Raw genomic sequence first — 23,403 nt, 5'->3', positions numbered from 1 at the left:
CATGTGAAGAAGTACTGATGATGAAATATAGAAAATGTCTTGATGCCTGGTCCACACAGCATCTTTTTGAACATCCTCAAATGATAGTAAACCTGATCTTTACAGGGAAATTACATTTTTATAAATAGCTAAAGGGTCATTTAAAGCCAAGTCTCATGAATAGTCAGTGATTCAGCTAAGTTATATTGTTTTCTGGTCAAAAAGCAAAAAGGCTGTGACAAAGAAATGCTATTAATGTTCTCTGTGACATAAAAACTGATTCTAAAGTTAGTACTAATGGGAGTTTCCAAAAAGTTCTGAACAAAGGGCAGCACTTTTGGACTATCAGTACAATTTTCCACTGTAACTGTCCTAAACAGCATTGCTTATCTTAAGAAACACTTGACTGTAACAAATATACCACTGTGATGGGGGATGTTGTGGTGGGGGAGGTTGTGGGTGTGTGTGAGGAACAGGGGCATATGGGGACGCACTGAATTTTCTGTTCAGTTTTTCTGTGAACCTGAAACTCCTCTAAAAAATAGGTTTATTTTTAAAAATCACCTTAAATACTTGTTAAGTACGAATTATAAATCTGAAGCCAAATTATAAGCACAGGTACAGTGAAATTCTTTTCTCTGGTTTGAGTTTCTCCTTACTCGTTTGATGCTCTTTTTCTATGAAGGCCTTCAAAGACCAGATGAAATACAGCTCAAAGGAGTTCCAAGTTAAGAATGAAACTAAATTTATCCTAAAATACATTTTATTTCAAAGTGTCCTAGCTGATGACCCCCTGGTTCATTTCATAGTAGAAACAATCTTGAAGGCCAACTCCAAATGGAAGATACAAGAGAGAGTAAATCACTCCATGTACTGAGAAATCAAATCCTCATAGGTGACAAGACTATTACAAAGCCTATAAACTAAAGGTTATGCAAATCCATCAATTTTTTACTTTATAAAGGAAGTCATCAGATACACATTCAGAATCTGGGGACTCACGTTTTACTCAATGTTCTTTTTTCTTTCATTTAAGTTAAAATATATTCTATAGTATCCAGTATGTGGCACTCCCTATTTTTCAAACTGTACAAATATTAACTCATTTAAGCGCCATAAAAACCCTATGAGTAGGTGCTATTACTATCCACATTTCACAGCTGAGGAACCTGAGAAAGAGGTTTGGTAATGTCCTCAAGGGCACACAGCTAATAAGTGCTGGTGCCAGGATCTGAACCCAGAATGTCTAGCTCCAAAGCCTGTGCTCTTAGCACTGATACTGCTACCTCATTTCCCCAAAGCCAAAGAAGCAGGTCAGAAGCAAATAGGAAATATAAGGAATAATGCTGAAAGACTGACTAGAGGAAGATTAACTCTCTTTGAAAAGAGACCAAAAATTATAAAGAAACATTTAAAAGAACCCAATATTTGGAAGGCCTTTAGAATTACACATATCAATAGCCTCTGAGAACACTGATATGGTCCACCCCAAAATAACAGGTATTCCTAATGCCTTTTTGTCAGTCATTCATTCAAAAATTATCTAGGAGAAGCTGTACCTGTTCAACAAGAAAATAACAAATTATGTTATCTTAAGAAAACAGGAAAGTTATATATATTTAAGGAAAAACTCCCATCAAAAAATTCATATAGCTTAAAGGGACAGCTTGAAATTTACATAAAGTTCACTTATGTATAAAAGTTACCTATGTGTACATTTTAATACCTCAACAATGCTGAACAAAGGAATACTTTTATTCTTAGTAAAGCGCAAGTTTCTTACCTTGTACTACTACAGTGTAATGTCTACAGAAAGAAGTGATGCCATTTGAACTTAAATGCTTTTACTATTTTCCTGTAGAGTGTAATAAGTAAAACAACAGTGTTTATCTATGTTTCATTTAGTGTTTAATCTATTTGATTAGAAATGCTTTATTTAAAAGAGCTTTTCTTACTGAGTTAGCTGCATTCTGTTTCCAAAGGTACAATGCTCCATGGAAGGCATGAGCAATGATCATGGAGCCATCTTCATTGAATTGGCAATCATAAAATCCCAGAGTATTTCCACCTACCTCACCTACTCGAACCTATTTAAAAGACAGAAAACAATTCATAATCATAGCTCACTTTTCTCACAATATTAACTATTGATTCCAGAGACTGTTACATTCTTGCTTATTTAACATATACAAAGAGTGAACATTTGTAGCTCTAGGAAAATAGACTTGGAATTTAAATGTTGTTCATTAACCCTGATTTTCTGCTTCTTAAATATTCACATAATTACCTGTTCTAGCCAAACTCCTGACTCTTCATCTGGAGCCCAAAGAATCATGGTTTTATCCATTGAGGCGGACAATAATCTCATTGGCTGCTGTAGAACACCATCTGAAGAATAAAAACTAATGCTCTTAGATGATCAACAATGATTGTGCTTATAGATTACCAGAAAAGCACAACATTGCACAATACTCGAAGAAAATTCACTACAGCATTGCAATAGCAAAATTTGGAAACATGAAAGCCTAACATATGACACAAAAATAAGATACACAGATCAATGGAACAGAATAGAGAACCCAGAAATAAACTCATGCTCATATGATAAAGGAGGCAAGAATATACAATGAGTAAAGATATCTCTTCAATAAACGGTGTTGGGAAAACTAGATAGCTACATGCAAAAGAACGAAACTGGACCACTGTCTTACACCACAGGCAAAGATAAATTCAAAATGGACTAAAGACCAAAACATAAGACTTGAAACCATAAACTTTAAGAAGCATAGGCAGTAAACTCCTAAATGTAAGCATTACTAACTTTTTCTGGATGTTTCCCCAGGCAAGGGAAACAAAAGCAAAAATAAACAAGATGGACTACATCAAAATAAAAAACTTCTGCAGAGTAAAGGAAACCACCAAGAAAATAAAAGGGCAACCTACTGAAAGGGAGAAGATATTTGGAAATGATACATCTGATAAGGGGCTAATATCCAAAATATATAAAGAAGTCATACAACATAACACCAAAACAACAACAAAAAAAACAACAAGTAATCTGATTAAAAATTGGGCAGAGGACCTGAATAGACATTTTTTCCAAAGAAGAAGGTGGCCAATAGACATATGAAAAGATGCTCAACATCACTAATCATCAGGAAAATGCAAATCAAAACCACTATGAGATAATATGACTTCATGCCAATCAGAATGGCTAAAATTTTAAAAATAAAAAAAACAAGAAATAGCAAGAGTTGGCAAGAATGTGGAGAAAAGGAAACCTTCATACACTGGTGAGAATATCAATTGCTGCAGCCACTAAGGAAAGCATAGTTTCTTCTCAAAAAACTAAAAACAGAAATACTATACAACCCAGTAATTCTATTTCTGTGAATTTGCCTGAAGAAAACAAAAACACTAATTTGAAAAGATATATGCAGTCCTATATTTATCACAGCATAGCTAAGATATGGAAGCAACCTAAAATGTCCATTGATAAATGAATGGATAAAGATGTGGTACATATACACAATGTAATATTACTCAGTCATAAAAATAAATGAAACCTTGTCATTCACAACAGCATGGATGGACCTAGAGGGTATTGTGCTAAGTGAAATAAGATAAAGAAAGATAAATACCATAGGATTTCACTTATATGTGGAATCTAAATCATAGCAAACAATGTTTTTATGGCAAATCATGGCACAAATCATACTTTTCCTCTCAGGAGTACATTCTCAATAGACTAAAATGTCCAGCAGAAAAGGACTGCAGTATTACACTTGCCAACTTGGAAATGTCTTGCATTTGAGATTGCTAATCACAGTAAAAGAAAATCTTCCACTTCATTTGGTCAGCTTAAAATCCTGTATATGCAGTTTAACTGCAATGAGGGACATGTGTACACTTTTCTTCCTACCTTTGTAAAATGAAGGCTGCCAATGAGCTGCATTTACCCAGTTTTCATGACCAGCCAGCACAGTCTCCAAATTGATGGCAAATACTATTTCAATACCTACAACAAGAGCGATGAGTAAATATTCTTTCCTCTGAGCTCAAATGCATAATTAAGTACCAGAAAGAGAAGAATCAGAACAGGAACTGATTTAGATTCAATAAAAGGAACATGCATTCTAAATTTCATTAACTTCACCAATTGTTCAAAATTATAGGAGAAAAAAGTTCTTAAACATACATAAAGTTTTCTTGCCATAATTAAGTATTAAGGAGTATCTTCTATTTTACAAATTTTCTGTATAGTTACTGTTATACTATAATTAAAAAGCAAAAATAGTTATGCCCAGCCTCCTTGGTATCCTCACTCATCATTTATCAGAGTGTAAGAGCCTAAAATACCATGAAAAAAACAAAAACTTAAGATAAATGCAGAAATACAGGAATTAAGTACTATAACCTTTCAAAAAATAATTAATAAAAAATATCACAAGAAATTTAATATTTGGGAATAGCTACTCATAATTTGCTGGTCATAATATTACTTGGTTCTCCTCATAACCTATGTTACCAAAATTTCAACTCTAATAAGCTTTATAACCAAGAGTAAGAACAAAAAAGTATTCCTGGATGCATAATGCTCACTGAGGACTAACTCTGTAATTGAGATACACATGCACAAATAGCTCCTTCAAATCCAACATTTCTAAGGACCTGCTACGAAAGTGGTACTGTACTGATGCCAGAGAGTAAGAAAATCAGAATTGCAAGTACTGCTCAAACGTAGGGATTTAGTCTCATGAATATCCTCCAACAAAGCTAGGGATATTTCACATTATTCCTGTATACCTTCCTATGCTAAAACGGCAAATTTAGTAGCATTTTATAAATTAATCTGTTGAGAAAACACTGAACGCTATTTTCAGCAACTTAAAAAATCCTAATATAAGTTTCATACATGAAAAATAACTCATCCTGACATAAAAAATTTTTTTAAAAAGCTTAGTACAAGTTTCAGGTAGGGCTCTGATATTCTAAAAAACTAGCTTTCACATGGGTGTGTAGTGAAATACGAATTAATCAGCTAGATGACCTAAGTATTGTTATGTCAAACATTTCCTTTATTTACTCACTTCCATTTTCTATAGTAAAAGTATTTTCCTTCAGTTTTATGTTATCATCATCCTGAGTTTCTAAAGATGTCGATTTTATATACAGCTTCCATATTCGTATCAGGCAATCTTGTGAACAACTTGCTAGGAAAAGATCTCTACCTAATTAAAAACAAATTTTATTATTTTTAAAACATTATATTATTAAACTTAGGTATAAGACTTTCTATTCTATAAAATGCACATTTCTAGATATCCTGAAAAAATTACTTTGCTTCCTTACCCTATTTGTTTGGGCTATATTCATTTTTAGTAATATTGACAAATATACATATGATGTTAGTAAATGGTTATAATGTGGTATTTTTATATATAGTCTACTAAGTTCTACAAAGAATTTCTCAAGAATGTCTGCATGTGGAATAGTGAGCTACTGTCCTCTATTAAACATCAACTTGTTTCATCCTCTACCACCCCAATTAATAGATAACAGAAAGGATAAGTATTTTTTTTTCTAATTGGGACGATAAAAAACGTTACATACAAAAAAATTTTTAATGAAAATATAAGAGGCTTCTTTCTTTGTAAGTTACATATACTTGTCCCCACCACATTTACTTTACCAAAGTTTCATACTGACCAAAGGCAGCCCATTCCACACCTCTTATCCAATCCTCATGTCCACAGAGAAAAAGCATTTTCTGAAACTAGTAAAATAACAAAAATCATTGGGCTAGATGTAAGAATTTAATATTTTTATGTATATCAGTGATTTCATTTGGGATATCAGTCAGTCCTACTGTGTTTGTTTGTTTAACTAGGAATACTACCTAAGATGTAAGAGAGAGCTCTTGTTTGGGAATGAAAAATCTCATAATCATCTAAATCATCTAATTAAGCAATGCTGAATAGATATATTAATTATCTGTAGACCTTAAATATTCTGTGTTTATAGGGTAAAATGACATTGTGCTGTCTTATTGGAAAAAGTTGGGTAGTTGGCATTTCACAACCATTTTAAACTTATGGAATGCAAAGAAACAAGTACCTCCTTTATAATGATAAATGACCCTAGAGTTAATCAACCCCCCTTTCTGAACTTCTCTCCTCTAGTTTAACCCACTCAAAATGTAGGTAAAGATCAAGAGGACAAATAAATACTAATGGGGGTATTCCATCATAGGTATGTTATACTTTAAGTGAAAAACAAAACAAAACAAAAAAAGGCATTACCATCTTCATTGTCTCCTCCCCCCATCTAATGTCCTGTTTTTCCTTAACAACTCCGAACCTGGTGGTCAAGTCAGCAGTTACTTGGTGTTCAAACAAAGAGTAGAAAACTATCTAACAGGATGGTCAAAAAAGATTCTCTTATTGAATTACTTTGGTTTAGATGGGAACACCCTAAAATTCTATAATCTGGAAATAGTCTATGTTAAGATATGTAATTAAGCACAACATAATTCTAGTCTCTTAATAAAACCATTAATTACCTGATCCTTTTGTTGAACAAGTAAGTGAATTTTGCAGTCATCATCACCACATGCTAATACTGGTACTGGGGAAGAAAAGAGGCTTCACTGTAAGTATTCCGTTATATGTTATGATTATCACCTATGCTGGATTCTAAGCTCTAAATAAGGAATCCTAACTTCTACTTCCCACACCCTGAACAAATAAATTGGAAGTGCTCAATAAATGTCTCTAGAAATAAAATGAACTCTAAAATATTCCATTAAATGGATACTTGGCAAGGAATGACTATTAATAAAAGAGTCCTTTCCTCCATTCTTTCATTTATGATAGAAGGAAGAGTAAAGAGAGAAGTTCAAAAACAAGTTGGGAACATTTCCACTGTGTCAGTCAAAAGACTACTATGAGAAGATGTTAGCCCAACTGAATAATTAAATGGAAGAGCTATGAGTTTAGCATCACGGCTACTGCATAAAGATTTAAGGTATCTTTATTATTTCAAGGACTTTACATCTTGTTAGAATAACAAAACAAAATTCTCTAAGCAATTATAGAACAAATCAAGGAGCATACTGAAATTTACTGAGAAAGTAGATCTTAAAAATTCTCTAACTCGGTGGGGGGGCGGAAGATGGCGGCGTGAGTAGAGCAGCGGAAATCTCCTCCCAAAACAACATATATCTATGAAAATATAACAAAGACAACCCTTCCTAGAATAAAGACCAGAGGACACAGGACAATATCCAGACCACATCCGCACCTGAGAGAACCCAGCGCCTCGCGAAGTGGGTGAGATACAAGCCCCGGCCCCGCGGGAGCCGAGCGCCCCTCCCCCCAGTTCCCGGCGGGAGAGGAGCGGGCAGAGCGGGAGGGAGACGGAGCCCAGGGTTGCCGAACACCCAGCCCCAGCCATCCGGGCCAGAGTGCAGGGCCCTCGATACTGGGAAAACAGGGCAGCAAGAACAGTGAGCAGGCACTGGAGGCTGGGCGACAGAGGACATAAGAAAAGCGCGCGACCATTTTTTTTTTTTTTTGCTTTTTTGCTGCTTTGTTTTGGCGAGCGCTTTTTGGAAGTCTTAAAGGGACAGGGACCCCAATATTAGGGAAACAGGGCAGAAAGACCGGTGAGCAGAGGCCTGAGGCTGGCACCGGAGAATAAAGAAAAACGAACGACCACCTTTTTTTTTTTTTTTAATTAAAAAAATTTTTTTCTTGTTTTTTTTTGTGGTCGTTGTTTTGTTTTGGCGGGTGCTTTTTGGAAGTCTTAAAGGGGCAGGGCGGGTCACTTAATCCAGAGGTAGGGAACCCGGGATCTCAGGGCACCCTAACCCCTGGGCTGCAGGGAGCAGGGAGGCCCCTTACGGAGATAAATAGCCTCCCAGCAGCTCCTGCTCCAACGCGACTCCACCATTTTGGAGTAGCTGCCCGAGCCAGGCCACGCCCACAGCAACAGCGGAGATTAACTCCATAGCAGCCGGGCAGGAAGCAGAAACCCTGTCTGCGCGCAGCTGCGCAGCACAAGCCACTAGAGACCGCTGTTCTCCCAGGAGAGGAGGGCCACAAACCAACAAGAAAGGAAGTCCTTCCAGCCGTCACTCGTCCCAGTTCTGCAGACTATTCCTATCACCATGAAAAGGCAAAGCTACAGGCAGACAAAGATCACAGAGACAACACCAGAGAAGGAGACAGACCTAACCAGTCTCCCTGAAAAAGAATTCAAAATAAGAATCATAAACATGCTGACAGAGATGCAGAGAAACACGCAAGAAAAATGGGATGAAGTCCGGAAAGAGATCACAGATGCCAGAAAGGAGATCGCAGAAATGAAACAAACTCTGGAAGGGTTTATAAGCAGAATGGATAGAATGCAAGAGGCCATTGATGGAATTGAAATCAGAGAACAGGAACGCATAGAAGCTGACATAGAGAGAGACAAAAGGATCTCCAGGAATGAAACAATATTAAGAGAACTGTGTGACCAATCTAAAAGGAGCAATATCCGTATTATAGGGGTCCCAGAAGAAGAAGAGAGAGGCAAAGAGATGGAAAGTATCTTAGAAGAAATAATTGCTGAAAACTTCCCCACACTGGGGGAGGAAGTAATCAAACAGACCACGGAAATACACAGAACCCCCAACAGAAAGGATCCAAGAAGGGCAACACCAAGACACATAATAATTAAAATGGCAAAGATCAAGGACAAGGAAAGAGTGTTAAAGGCGGCTAGAGAGAAAAAGGTCACCTATAAAGGGAAACCCATCAGGCTAACGTCAGATTTCTCAACAGAAACCCTACAGGCCAGAAGAGAATGGCATGATATATTTAATACAATGAAACAGAAGGGCCTTGAACCAAGGATACTGTATCCAGCACGACTATCATTCAAATATGACGGTGGGATTAAACAATTCCCAGACAAACAAAAGCTGAGGGAATTTGCTTTCCACAAACCACCTCTACAGAACATCTTACAGGGACTGCTCTAGATGGGAGCACTCCTAGAAAGAGCACAGCACAAAACACCCAACATATGAAGAATCGAGGAGGAGGAACAAGAAGGGAGAGAAGAAAAGAATCTCCAGACAGTGTATATAACAGCTCAATAAGCGAGCTAAGTTAGGCAGTAAGATACTAAAGAGGCTAACCTTGAACCTTTGGTAACCACGAATTTAAAGCCTGCAATGGCAATAAGTACATATCTTTCAATAGTCACCCTAAATGTTAATGGGTTGAATGCACCAATCAAAAGACACAGAGTAACAGAATGGATAAAAAAGCAAGACCCATCTATATGCTGCTTACAAGAAACTCACCTCAAACCCAAAGACATGTACAGACTAAAAGTCAAGGGATGGAAAAACATATTTCAAGCAAACAACAGTGAGAAGAAAGCAGGGGTTGCAGTACTAATATCAGACAAAATAGACTTCAAAACAAAGAAAGTAACAAGAGATAAAGAAGGACACTACATAATGATAAAGGGCTCAGTCAAACAAGAGGATATAACCATTCTAAATATATATGCACCCAACACAGGAGCACCAGCATATGTGAAACAAATACTAACAGAACTAAAGGGGGATATAGACTGCAATGCATTCATTCTAGGAGACTTCAACACACCACTCACCCCAAAGGATAAATCCACTGGGCAGAAAATAAGTAAGGACACGGAAGCACTGAACAACACAGTAGAGCAGATGGACCTAATAGACATCTATAGAACTCTACATCCAAAAGCAGCGGGATATACATTCTTCTCAAGTGCACATGGAACATTCTCCAGAATAGACCACATACTAGGCCACAAAAAGAGCCTCAGAAAATTCCAAAAGATTGAAATCCTACCAACCAACTTTTCAGACCACAAAGGCATAAAACTAGAAATAAACTGTACAAAGAAAGAAAAGAGGCTCACAAACACATGGAGGCTTAACAACACGCTCCTAAATAATCAATGGATCAATGACCAAATCAAAATGGAGATCCAGCAATATATGGAAACAAATGACAACAACAACACTAAGCCCCAACTTCTGTGGGACACAGCAAAAGCAGTCTTAAGAGGAAAGTATATAGCAATCCAAGCATATTTAAAAAAGGAAGAGCAATCCCAAATGAATGGTCTAATGTCACAATTATCGAAATTGGAAAAAGAAGAACAGATGAGGCCTAAGGTCAGCAGAAGGAGGGACATAATAAAGATCAGAGAAGAAATAAATAAAATTGAGAAGAATAAAACAATAGCAAAAATCAATGAAACCAAGAGCTGGTTCTTCGAGAAAATAAACAAAATAGATAAGCCTCTAGCCAGACTTATTAAGAAGAAAAGAGAATCAACACAAATCAACAGTATCAGAAACGAGAAAGGAAAAATCACGACGGACCCCACGGAAATGCAAAGAATTATTGGAGAATACTATGAAAACCTATATGCTAACAAGCTGGGAAACCTAGGAGAAATGGACAACTTCCTAGAAAAATATAACCTTCCAAGATTGACCCAGGAAGAAACAGAAAATCTAAACAGACCAATTACCAGCAACGAAATTGAAGAGGTAATCAAAAAACTACCAAAGAACAAAATCCCCGGGCCAGATGGATTTACCTCGGAATTTTATCAGACATACAGGGAAGACATAATACCCATTCTCCTTAAAGTTTTCCAAAAAATAGAGGAGGAGGGGATACTCCCAAACTCATTCTATGAAGCTAACATCACCCTAATACCAAAACCAGGCAAAGACCCCACCAAAAAAGAAAACTACAGACCAATATCCCTGATGAACGTAGATGCAAAAATACTCAACAAAATATTAGCAAACCGAATTCAAAAATACATCAAAAGGATCATACACCATGACCAAGTGGGATTCATTCCAGGGATGCAAGGATGGTACAACATTCGAAAGTCCATCAACATCATCCACCACATCAACAAAAAGAAAGACAAAAACCACATGATCATCTCCATAGATGCTGAAAAAGCATTTGACAAAGTTCAACATCCATTCATGTTAAAAACTCTCAGCAAAATGGGAATAGAGGGCAAGTACCTCAACATAATAAAGGCCATCTATGATAAACCCACAGCCAACATTATATTGAACAGCGAGAAGCTGAAAGCATTTCCTCTGAGATCGGGAACTAGACAGGGATGCCCACTCTCTCCACTGTTATTTAACATAGTACTGGAGGTCCTAGCCACGGCAATCAGACAAAATAAAGAAATACAAGGAATCCAGATTGGTAAAGAAGAAGTTAAACTGTCACTATTTGCAGATGACATGATACTGTACATAAAAAACCCTAAAGACTCAACCCCAAAATTACTAGAACTGATATCGGAATACAGCAAAGTTGCAGGATACAAAATCAACACACAGAAATCTGTGGCTTTCCTATATACTAACAATGAACCAACAGAGAGAGAAATCAGGAAAACAACTCCATTCACAATTGCATCAAAAAAATTAAAATACCTAGGAATAAACCTAACCAAAGAAGTGAAAGACTTATACTCTGAAAACTACAAGTCACTCTTAAGAGAAATTAAAGGGGACACTAACAGATGGAAACTCATCCCATGCTCGTGGCTAGGAAGAATTAATATCGTTAAAATGGCCATCCTGCCCAAAGCAATATACAGATTTGATGCAATCCCTATGAAACTACCAGCAACATTCTTCAATGAACTGGAACAAATAATTCAAAAATTCATATGGAAACACCAAAGACCCCGAATAGCCAAAGCAATCCTGAGAAAGAAGAATAAAGTAGGGGGGATCTCACTCCCCAACTTCAAGCTCTACTATAAAGCCATAGTAATCAAGACAATTTGGTACTGGCACAAGAGCAGAGCCACAGATCAATGGAACAGACTAGAGAATCCAGACATTAACCCAGACATATATGGTCAATTAATATTTGATAAAGGAGCCATGGACATACAATGGCGAAATGACAGTCTCTTCAACAGGTGGTGCTGGCAAAACTGGACAGCTACATGTAGGAGAATGAAACTGGACCATTGTCTAACCCCATATACAAAAGTAAACTCAAAATGGATCAAAGACCTGAATGTAAGCCATGAAACCATTAAACTCTTGGAAGAAAACATAGGCGAAAACCTCTTAGACATAAACATGAGTGACCTCTTCTTGAACATATCTCCCCGGGCAAGGAAAACAACAGCAAAAATGAGTAAGTGGGACTATATTAAGCTGAAAAGCTTCTGTACAGCAAAAGACACCATCAATAGAACAAGAAGGATCCCTACAGTATGGGAGAATATATTTGAAAATGACACATCCGATAAAGGCTTGACGTCCAGAATATATAAGGAGCTCTCACGCCTCAACAAACAAAAAACAAATAACCCAATTAAAAAATGGGCAGAGGAACTGAACAGACAGTTCTCCAAAAAAGAAATACAGATGGCCAACAGACACATGAAAAGATGCTCCACATCGCTAATTATCAGAGAAATGCAAATTAAAACTACAATGAGGTATCACCTCACACCAGTAAGGATGGCTGCCATCCAAAAGACAAACAACAACAAATGTTGGCGAGGCTGTGGAGAAAGGGGAACCCTCCTACACTGCTGGTGGGAATGTAAGTTAGTTCAACCATTGTGGAAAGCAGTATGGAGGTACATCAAAATGCTCAAAACAGACTTACCATTTGACCCAGGAATTGCACTCCTAGGAATTTACCCTAAGAATGCAGCAATCAAGTTTGAGAAAGACAGATGCACCCCTATGTTTATCGCAGCACTATTTACAATAGCCAAGAATTGGAAGCAACCTAAATGTCCATTAATAGATGAATGGATAAAGAAGATGTGGTACATATACACAATGGAATACTACTCAGCTATAAGAAAAGGGCAAATCCAATCATTTGCAGCAACATGGATGGAGCTGGAGGGTATTATGCTCAGTGAAACAAGCCAAGCGGAGAAAGAGAAATACCAAATGATTTCACTTATCTGTGGAATATAAGAACAAAGGAAAAACTGAAGGAACAAAACAGCAGCAGAATCACAGAACTCAAGAATGGACTAACAGGTACCAAAGGGAAAGGGACTGGGGAGGATGGGTGGGTAGGGAGGGATAAGGGGGGGAGAAGTAGGGGGGTATTAAGATTAACATGCATGGGGGGGTAGGAGAAAAGGGAGGGCTGTACAACACAGAGAAGGCAAGTAGTGATTCTACAACATTTTGCTATGCTGATGGACAGTGACTGTAAAGGGGTTTATAGGGGAGACCTGGTATAGGGGAGAGCCTAGTAAACATAATATTCGTCATGTAAGTGTAGATTAGTGATAGCAAAAAAAAAAAAAAAAAAGGGCAGTTCCTGTGTGGTAACCTCCAACGAGTTCTACACAAGGGTATAAAGGGCATATAAAAGTGTAGGCAAAGGGTCTGTTTGTGTTTATACAGAGGATCAAAGCCTAATTGGGCTACCCTGAAAATGAACTAAGATACGATATGAAAAAGAACTTCCAACATCTGCACTCTCTGGAAGACTCATGCCAGAAGATGATCATCAAAAAACCCCAACAAAGATCCACGCACTGCTACAGCTGTAGATGCACTCATCCCACCAGTTCCTGGTCCTGCCATGGGAATGAGGAAGGAGATATCTAAGCTGGCCTGTGCATACAGTAAAACAACAAATTTGACTGGATCTATACTGTTGGAACTCAACCAAGAATTTGGAGAAGTACAAATTGTAGCGCTCCAAAGTCTTACAACTAAAAACTATTTACTGTTAAAAGAACATATGGCATGTGAACAGTCCCCAGGAATGGGTTGTTTTAATTTGTCTGATTTCTCTCAGACTGTTCTAGTTCAGTTGGACAATATCCACCATATCATAGATAAGTTTTCACAAATGCCTAAGGTGCCTAACTGGTTTTCTTGGTTTCACTGCAGATGGCTGGTAATTACAGATATGCTTTGGTTATGTAACTATACTCCTATTATGTTAATGTGTGTGTGCAATTTAAGTAGTAGCTTAAAACCTATACATGCTGAAGTTACTCTACAAGAAGATATATCAAAGAAATAATCAATCTTCCCATGTTTTCTTCCGCCTGCTACTTCTATAGCTTTTCTTCTTCCTTCCTAATTACAACCCTTAAATAGAATTCGTGCCTCATATCAAATTTACCGAGTATCATAATTCTTCCAAGTGGTAAAGATACCTCAAGACAAATGCTGGGCATAGAAGCCACAGGGCATAAATATGCAAAGAAGTAAAAAGCTAACTTTTTCAAACAATAAGGCTTCTCTCTCACTTACCAACTTCACATTTCCCTGTATGGCCCCGGAAGATGACTGGTTAGCCAGAGACGGGTAAGATTCCTCAAGGGAGGAACAACCTAAGACAGGCACAGTCGCAGGGGGGCCATCAGGTGAGAAATTGGGGATCAACAGAGGTGAGGCTTAGAACCTCACCCCCCCGTTCTGAGAGAAATCTTTGCATACGTGGATGTTTTATTGCCCTTGTCTAGCTTGGATTAACACATAGTCTACAGGCACACACCTGATCATCTACATTTGCTCTCTTACAACACTAAACTATGTTTTCTACCTTTATCTTGTATCTACCTACCACTTCAGCATTTTATTAAAAATAATAATAATAAAGAGAGAAATGTGGTATCCACATATAAATCAAGTATAAAAACCAAATGAGTATTCATATTTGAACTGACTGTTTAGAGTTCATAATGCATGAGCAAAACCGAAAGTTTCTGTGATGACTGCCCTTGTACTGTTCACTATGTAACTTATTCATTATGTAAGAATTTGTTCTACATGTAAGAACTTGTTTGTTATGCCTCAGAAGATTGGAGACTGACAAAAATTAGGCTTGGGGTGGAATAATGATTGTGCATTGAGAATTGACTCCCCTATACAGAATTTTATTGTCGTTAACAACCATTTGATCAATAAATATGAGAGATGCCCTCACAAAAAAAAAAAAAAAAAAAAAAAAAAAGGACAGACTTCCAATGGTAAAATAAATAAGTAACCGGGATGTAATGTATAGCATAAGGAATATAGTCAAGATATTGTAACAGCCTGGTAGGGTGATAGCTGGAACCTAGAATTATGTATATAAATGTTCTACCACTGTGTTGTACACTTGAAACTCATGTAATGTAATACTGTGTGTCAACTACCCTTCAATAAAAAATAATTATTAAAAAAAAAAAAAAAAAAAAAAAAAAAATTCTCTAACTCTATATATGGTGATGGATGCTAACCAAACTTACCACGATCATTTTGCAATATATATAAATATTGAATCATTATGTTGTATACCTGAACCTAATATGATGTATGTCAATTATACCTCAATTCTTAAAAATGCATGTAATTAGATGTGGCTTACAAATAAAAAAACTAATTCATATTACCAAAGGACATCCCTAATGACTCTGGAGCAAAATAAAATAAGGACTCCCTACCAAGTGTGTTTTTCAAAGATTTCCCTCATTTTAAATCAAGTAAAAACAGAACACCAGTCACTTGGTCTCAGTGTAGATGGGAAGAAATTAAATTCTAAGATACAAAACTCAAATGTGTGAGTTCCTCCTCCCAGGGAGTTCTCCTACAAAGTGGAAGCATCATGTGAAACCAGAGTCACAGCTCCAAGTGGCTTCCTGGCCTGCCTCTCTCCACTCGTCTTTACTCCTGGTAGCTGAGGAAGCAGAGACTGAGTTACTCATACTGGCCATCATCTTTTTGGAGGATAATGAAAGCTAGGTACAGACGGGTTTTGTAGCAAAGGGGAAATATTTCTGTTGGGAGATTTTAAGTGGTCTTGGGCAAACTGTCATTATGCTCACATGATATATCTTCAGGACTTTTTCAACTTATCCCAGAACTTCACCTTCTAAAGAATTAGCTTATTTTCCCAAATTAGATCCACATGCATCACCAACATATTTGATAAATAGTAGTATCAACCTAGAGGACTTATCTTCTAGACTTGTACAGCTACCAAAATTTTCAACAGCTATCAAAATTCCTAATAGCCTCCCTTAACTTTACGTTCTATAATCAGATCATTTGACTATTAAAAACAATTGTATTTTGTCCATATCTCAACTTGCTTCATGAAAACCCTTAGATCCAGAATTAAGACCCAATATGTTTCTTTTAGGTACTGGTCATATAGAAGTATACAAATACATTGCTCTTTTAATTTATAATTAGCAGGACACTCACCATTAGTATTAGGCAAAAAAGATAAGCAGAGAGCCAGAGTGAATCCATTTCCAAAGTTCAAGGTCTGAAGGCATGTTACTAAGAAATAAAAAGAAACACCATGAATAACTAACTGAGCTTATCCACCCAGAGAAACTAGGTAGTATCATTACAGCCCAGGGAGTCAGCAGGCAGATGAGATAAGTCAATTCTAAGCCCCCACTGACCATATGAGTTTACATGGTCAATTTTTAACAAGGTTACAGAGAAAAAAATGTCTTATATGAACAGGCTTAGAAGGAATTTAACTAACAGTTTGGCATAAGGAATTTTGGAAAAGTGTAAGAAACACAAACATTTAGATTAGAATTAAAACATTTTTAATTGCTTGAAAAACTGAAAACATGACTCTTCGAGTTGTCATTCGTTTGACAACTGTTATTCCACTTTTTGGATTATTTCTCTAAACCTACCTTCTGAGCCCTTTTTAGACCAGACTCGAACAGTAGAATCTGAAGATGCAGAAACTATAAGTGTTTGCAGTGCAACATTTGATGCCCTCCTCTGGTAAACAGCATGCACTGCATAAACAGGTCCTTCATGGCCTTGGAGATGGACTGCTTTTAAAAGCTGAATCAGTAAGAATGACAAAAACATTATGATAAAAAAGTAATTATCAGTTTTACCTTTATTTAACTGGAATCACAGGATTAAAGGTATTGATCCCCTTAGTCAAAGAGAATGCAAACTTTTGAGAAGTCTGTCTGCACATAAAATGTGCATACCCTTTGACACATCATCCCATATCTAAGAATCTAATCTGAGATGTTAACAGCACTACTGTAACAAATAATAAAAAACAAATGCAGAAGGATATTCATCACAAATTGTAACAGTGAAAAATTGCAGTCAACCTACAATTATTAACAGAGAACTAATTAAATAAATTATTGTTGACATACACTTTATCCAATAAAAAGGGTAACACAGAGAAATATATATGCTTATTACCATGGGAAGATGTCCATGACATTGACATTTTTTAAAAATACAGGCCAGCTTTGTGGAATGTTCCTCCTTTTGGATTAATCTGATGTTTCCTCACAAATAGACTCAGGATATACATTTTGACATAATGACTACCTAAATGAGTCATGTATCAGGAGGCACAAATGTCAATTTGTCCCATTTTAGTGAAGTTAACCTTGGTATCTTAGTAAAGGCAGTGTCGGCCAGGTTTTTCATTATAAATTTTTTGGTGGTAATATGTGAGATTATACTTTGGGAATAAGTAAATAGTCTATTCTTCAACAAACTCTTACCAAGTACTTTTAGCATCCACTCACGATACTTGCCTGAATAAAGCACAGCCGGAAAGTGGAAAACTGGCAAACAGAACTGAGAAATCCCATTTGTTTATCAAGTCTACTTGCTTGCCATACAAGATTATTCCCAGTAGCATCATTTCTGCTATTTTTAGGTGTATTTCTTAGAGCTCCAAATGTGTGAAATTCCACCACTTCAAGAGCTATCTTCTATAAATAATTGTCTGCTGAAATAGAGGTGTCCCTTAAATGTCTCCTAAGTTGTTTTCCCAATTAATTAATCAGAACCCTGCCATTCAATAAGGTAATTAGTAGTTACATATAAAGGTCTGTACACTAACTTCTTTTAATCATTAACCTTTAACTTCCTTGAAAAAACATTTTTAAAAACTCAGGTATAGCATAATCTCTTATGTATAATTATACACACACATATTAGAGAGATCTGGAACATTCATTGAAATATTTACGTCTGTAAAGATTTATATAGTTTTTTTACATCTTTATACTTTTCTGTAAACATTTTCTTAACATAAGTCTGTGTCGTTACTCCCTAAAAAATTAAACCTATTGAAAATACTTACATCTTTAAGCAGGGCTATATGTAAGCCACCAGAGAATTTTAAAAACTCAAAAGAAATCTCTCAAGTTCACCAGCTTTTTTAGAAATAATGTTCACTGTTCAAAGACTCAAACCTTTCATTATACCAGTTTAGGGTTTGTTTCCTTTTACCAGAAGTCAAGGTGTGCTGAACACCTGCGTGCATGCAAATGCATATGGAAAGGAACCTTTAAGCCCCTAAGGTTAATGTGTGGCCTATTACCCTAAATCCCTTTTCCCTGCATCCCTCTTTTATGCCTTTCCTCCCCCATCTTTTCCCTCTATGTTTGGCTTCACATTCTCTCCTCTGGCCATTCTCTGAGTGTGCTGTCTGCCATCAGATACTTGATTAGCCTGAAGTCCTCTCTATTGACAGGATAAGTATGGAAAAGCACTGAGGAAAAGTCTCATCTCAAGATCTCAAATGAGTACTCCAAACGCTCTCTGGATTCCTCTGCTAAGATCAGTCCAAACAGAAATTGAGTTTGCTGCATTCCTCTTTGCTTTCATTCAGGTCTAGGGGCTTCAAAATCCCCAAGTTCATGCCTGCTCTCTCTTTCTGAGGACAAATTTGGGTGTCTAGCCAGCAATTCAAAGATTGTACCTACAACTGAATTCCACATCTTTCCTCCTACTTGCCTATTTTCCTTTGTAGAAGCACCTTCCTTCCAGAGCTCTAAGTCACAAGCCCAGTGCTTTTGATTACTCACTCCACTACCACTATGTCTTACTCCTTTGATAACTAGCTAGTCAATGCCAAAATCATTTTTCCTTCAAAATACACCCTATACCCCTCCCTTCATATTTTTCCTATTCTAATTTGGCATCCCTCTGTCAGATTAATCTTTTCATACCCATACTTCTCTGTTTAGAAAACATCAATAACCTCCAAATGCCTGCTAATAAATAACAAATTCTTATAGCTAGTAAACCAATTCCCACATTATCTTCTTCTATTTCTCTAATAGTACTGCCCACAATGTATCACCTAGAAATACTTTCAAAACTGTGTTCCTCAGAGTTATAAGAGATGCTAAGAGCTTTAAAAGAGGGTGGGGGGAGAAGTTCAGATTTGAAATAAGTTTGGGAAACGCTAGTTAAACAAACATAAGCAGGTTCATCCACGTTAGAACTTTTCAGTCTTCACTAGGTTCATGTCTGTTGGAATTCTCTAAGAAAAGCAAAAGATATGCAGTGTTTCCCAAACTTAATAGGCGATAGATCCTTTTCCCACTAACTTCTTGAGATGAATAATTCTCTGAACAAACTTTAGAAAAGCCCTGCCCTAAAGATATCTTAGGCTTTGGTTAAAACTGGATATCCCCAAGCAGGTCCTATCTCACCTGAGTTTTATTCATGCCATTTTCCTACCAGGAATCTTCACCCTTTTAAGTTCTCCCAAGGAAATCATCTTACACTTTAAGACCCAACCCAAAGGCTACCTCTTAAATCTCTTCTGAACTCACAGCACATGGTTGTGGTACAGCAAGTTAGAGCGCCTACCCATAGAGCCATCCTTGTACTTTATTCAAGTACATTTTGCCTTCAAAACAATGTACATGAATCATGAATTGGATTCTGCCTCATCTGTATCTTCTGCATGACAGATGTTCAAATGTATAATGCACTAATTTTTCACTTTTAATCTTTGCTTAAATGTGAAAGATTAAACTAAAATCAACTTAAATGTCCATCAGTAGAGGTCCATCCATACTCAGCAATGAATTTTTTTTTTCTTCTTTTTTTTTTATTTTTTTTATTGAAGGGTAGTTGACAACAGCATTGCATTACATTAGTTTCAGGTGTACAACACAGCGACTCAACATTTATATACATGATATTTCTAGGTACCAGGTATCACCGTACCAAGTTGTTACAATATTTTGACTATATTCCTTATGCTATACATTACATCCCGGTTACTTATTTCTTTTACAATTGGAAGTGTGTTTATATATATATATATATATATATATATATATATATATATATATTGTGAGGGCATCTCTCATATTTATTGATCAAATAGTTGTTAACCACAACAAATCTCTGTATAGGGGGGTCAATACTCAATGCACAATCATTAATCCACCCCAAGCCCAATTTTCGTCAGTCTCCAATCTTCTGATGCATAACGAACACATTCTTACATGGAGTACAAATTCTTACATAGTGAATAAGTTACATGGTGAACAGTGCAAGGGCAGTCATCACAGAAGCTTTCGGTTTTGTTAATGCATTATGAACTATACACAGTCAGTTCAAATATGAATATTCATTTGATTTTTAAACCTGATTTATATGTGGATACCACATTTCTCTATTATTATTATTTTTAATAAAATGCTGAAGTGGTAGGTAGATACGAGATAAAGCTAGAAAACAGAGTTTAGTGTTGTAAGAGAGCAAATGTAGATGATCAGGTGTGTGCCTGTAGACTATGTGTTAATCCGCGCTAGATGAGGGCAATAAACATCCATGTATGCAGAAGATTTCTCTCAGAACATGAGGGGGGAGGTTCTAAGCCTCACCTCTGCTGCTCCCCATTTTCTCACCAGATGGCCCCCTGCGACTGTGCCTGTCTTAGGTTGTTCCTCCCTTGAGGAATCTTACCCGTCTCTGGCTAACCAGTCATCTTCCGGGGCCATACAGGGAAATGTTAAGTTGGTAAGTGAGAGAGAAGCCTTATCGTTTGAAAAGGTTAGCTTTTTACTTCTTTGCATATTTATGCCCTGTGGCTTCTATGCCCAGCATTTGTCTTGAGGTATCTTTACCACTTGGAAGAATTATGATACTCGGTAAATTCGACATGTGGCACGAGTTCTATTTAAAGGTTGTGATTAGGTAGGAAGAAGAAAAGCTACAGAAGTAGCAGGCAGAAGAAAACCTGGGAAGATTGATTATTTCTTTGACATATCTTCTTGTAGAGTAACTTCAGCATGGATAGGTTTTAAACGACTAATTAAATTGTGCACACACATTAACATAATAGGAATATAGTTACCTAACCAAAGCATACCTGTAATTACCAGCCATCTCCAGTGAAACCAAGAAAACCAGTTAGGCACCTTAGGCATTTGTGAAAACTTATCTATGATATGGTGGATATTGTCCGACTGAACTTAAACAGTCTGAGAGAATTCAGATAAACTAGAACACCCCATTCCTGGGGACTGTTCATATCCCATATGTTCTTTTAACGATAAATAGTCTGTGGTTGTAAGATTTTGGAGTGCTACAATTTGCACTTCTCCTAATTCTTGGTTGAGTTCCAACAGTATAGATCCAGTCCAATTTTTGTTTTACTGCATGCACAGGCCAGCTTAGATATCTCCTTCATCTTTCCCATGGCAAGTCCAGGAACTGGTGGGATGAGTGCATCTACACCTGTGACAGTGCGTGGATCTTTGTTGAAGTTTTTTTTTTTTTTTTTTTTTTCTGATCATCTTCTGTCATGAGTCTTCCCGAGAGTGCTGATGTTGGAAGTTCTTTTTCATATCGTATCTTAGTTCATTTTCGGGGTAGCCAAATTAGGCTTTGATCCTCTGTATAAACACAAACAGACCCTTTGCCTACACTTTTATATGTCCTTTATATCATTGTGTAGAACTCATTAGAGGTCACCACATAGGAACTGCATTTTTTTTTTTAATCATTAATCTACACTTACATGACGAATACTTTGTTTACTAGGCTCTCCCCTATACCAGGTCCCCCCTATATACTCCTTTACAGTCACTGTCCATCAGCGTAGCAACCTGTTGTAGAATGACTACTTGTCTTCTCTGTGTTGTACAGCCCTCCCCTTTCTCCCACCCCGCTATGGATGCTAATCTTAATACCCCTCTTTTCTGCCCCCCCTTATCCCTCCCTACCCACCCATCCTCCCCAGTCCCTTTCCCTTTGGTACCTGTTAGTCCATTCTTGAGTTCTGTGATTCTGCTGCTGTTTTGTTCCTTCAGTTTTTCCTTTGTTCTTATATTCCACAGATGAGTGAAATCATTTGGTATTTCTCTTTCTCTGCTTGGCTTGTTTCACTGAGCAAAATACCCTCCAGCTCCATCCATGTTGCTGCAAATGGTTGGATTTGCCCTTTTCTTATGGCTGAGTAGTATTCGATTGTGTATATGTACCACATCTTCTTTATCCATTCATCTATCGATGGACATTTAGGTTGCTTCCAATTCTTGGCTATTGTAAATAGTGCTGCGATAAACATAGGGGTACATTGGTCTTTCTCATACTTGATTGCTGCATTCTTAGGGTAAATTCCTAGGAGTGCAATTCCTGGGTCAAATGGTATGTCTGTTTTGAGCATTTTGATGTACCTCCATACTGCTTTCCACAATGGTTGAACAAGTTTACATTCCCACCAGCAGTGTAGGAGGGTTCCCCTTTCTCCACAGCCTCGCCAACATTTGTTGTTGTTTGTCTTTTGGATGGCAGCCATCCTTACTGGTGTGAGGTGATACCTCATTGTAGTTTTAATTTGCATTTCTCTGATAATTAGCGATGTGGAGCATCTTTTCATGTGTCTGTTGGCCATCTGTAATTCTTTTTTGGAGAACCGTCTGTTCAGTTCCTTTGCCCATTTTTTAATTGGGTTATTTGTTTTTTGTTTGTTGAGGCGTGTGAGCTCTTTATATATTCTGGACATCAAGCCTTTATCGGATGTGTCATTTTCAAAGATATTCTCCCATACTGTAGGGTTCCTTTTTGTTCTATTGATGGTGTCTTTTGCTGTACAGAAGCTTTTCAGCTTAATATAGTCCCACTTGTTCATTTTTGCTGTTGTTTTCCTTGCCCGGGGAGATATGTTCAAGAAGAGGTCACTCATGTTTATGTCTAAGAGGTTTGTGCCTATGTTTTCTTCCAAGAGTTTAATGGTTTCATGACTTACATTCAGGTCTTTGATCCATTTTGAGTTTACTTTTGTATATGGGGTTAGACGATGGTCCACTTTCATTCTCCTACATGTAGCTGTCCAGTTTTGCCAGCACCATCTGTTGAAGAGACTGTCATTTCGCCATTGTATGTCCATGGCTCCTTTATCAAATATTAATTGACCATATATGTCTGAGTTAATGTCTGGATTGTCTAGTCTGTTCCACTGGTCTGTGGCTCTGTTCTTGTGCCAGTACCAAATTGTCTTGATTACTATGGCTTTATAATAGAGCTTGAAGTTGGGGAGTGAGATCCCCCCTACTTTATTCTTCTTTCTCAGGATT

At 37.1% G+C, this 23,403-nt stretch overlaps 2 protein-coding genes across 3 annotated transcripts in view; one reads left to right on the top strand and one right to left on the bottom strand.

Moving 5' to 3' along the window:
* The window catches only part of SLC39A6 (solute carrier family 39 member 6), a 120,990-nt gene that overhangs the window by 55,286 nt on the left and 42,301 nt on the right, over positions 1–23,403 (top strand). The gene's annotated exons all lie outside the window — the stretch shown is intronic.
* Positions 1–23,403, bottom strand: part of ELP2 (elongator acetyltransferase complex subunit 2) — an 83,390-nt gene that overhangs the window by 45,272 nt on the left and 14,715 nt on the right. For both annotated transcript variants that reach the window (XM_036885059.2, XM_036885061.2), the window contains 8 exons: positions 16,723–16,879; positions 16,271–16,348; positions 6,542–6,606; positions 5,689–5,755; positions 5,070–5,210; positions 3,902–3,997; positions 2,267–2,367; positions 1,935–2,066 (listed from right to left, as the gene is read on the bottom strand). In XM_036885059.2, coding sequence (XP_036740954.2) covers positions 1,935–2,066; positions 2,267–2,367; positions 3,902–3,997; positions 5,070–5,210; positions 5,689–5,755; positions 6,542–6,606; positions 16,271–16,348; positions 16,723–16,879 — 837 coding nt within the window. The remainder of the gene's footprint in view (positions 1–1,934; positions 2,067–2,266; positions 2,368–3,901; positions 3,998–5,069; positions 5,211–5,688; positions 5,756–6,541; positions 6,607–16,270; positions 16,349–16,722; positions 16,880–23,403) is intronic.

This window comes from Manis pentadactyla, chromosome 6 (genome assembly GCF_030020395.1).
Source record: "Manis pentadactyla isolate mManPen7 chromosome 6, mManPen7.hap1, whole genome shotgun sequence".
Taxonomy (NCBI): Eukaryota; Metazoa; Chordata; class Mammalia; order Pholidota; family Manidae; genus Manis; species Manis pentadactyla.
Note: the sequence above shows the minus strand (reverse complement) of the source record. Positions and strands in the feature narration are given on the sequence as shown.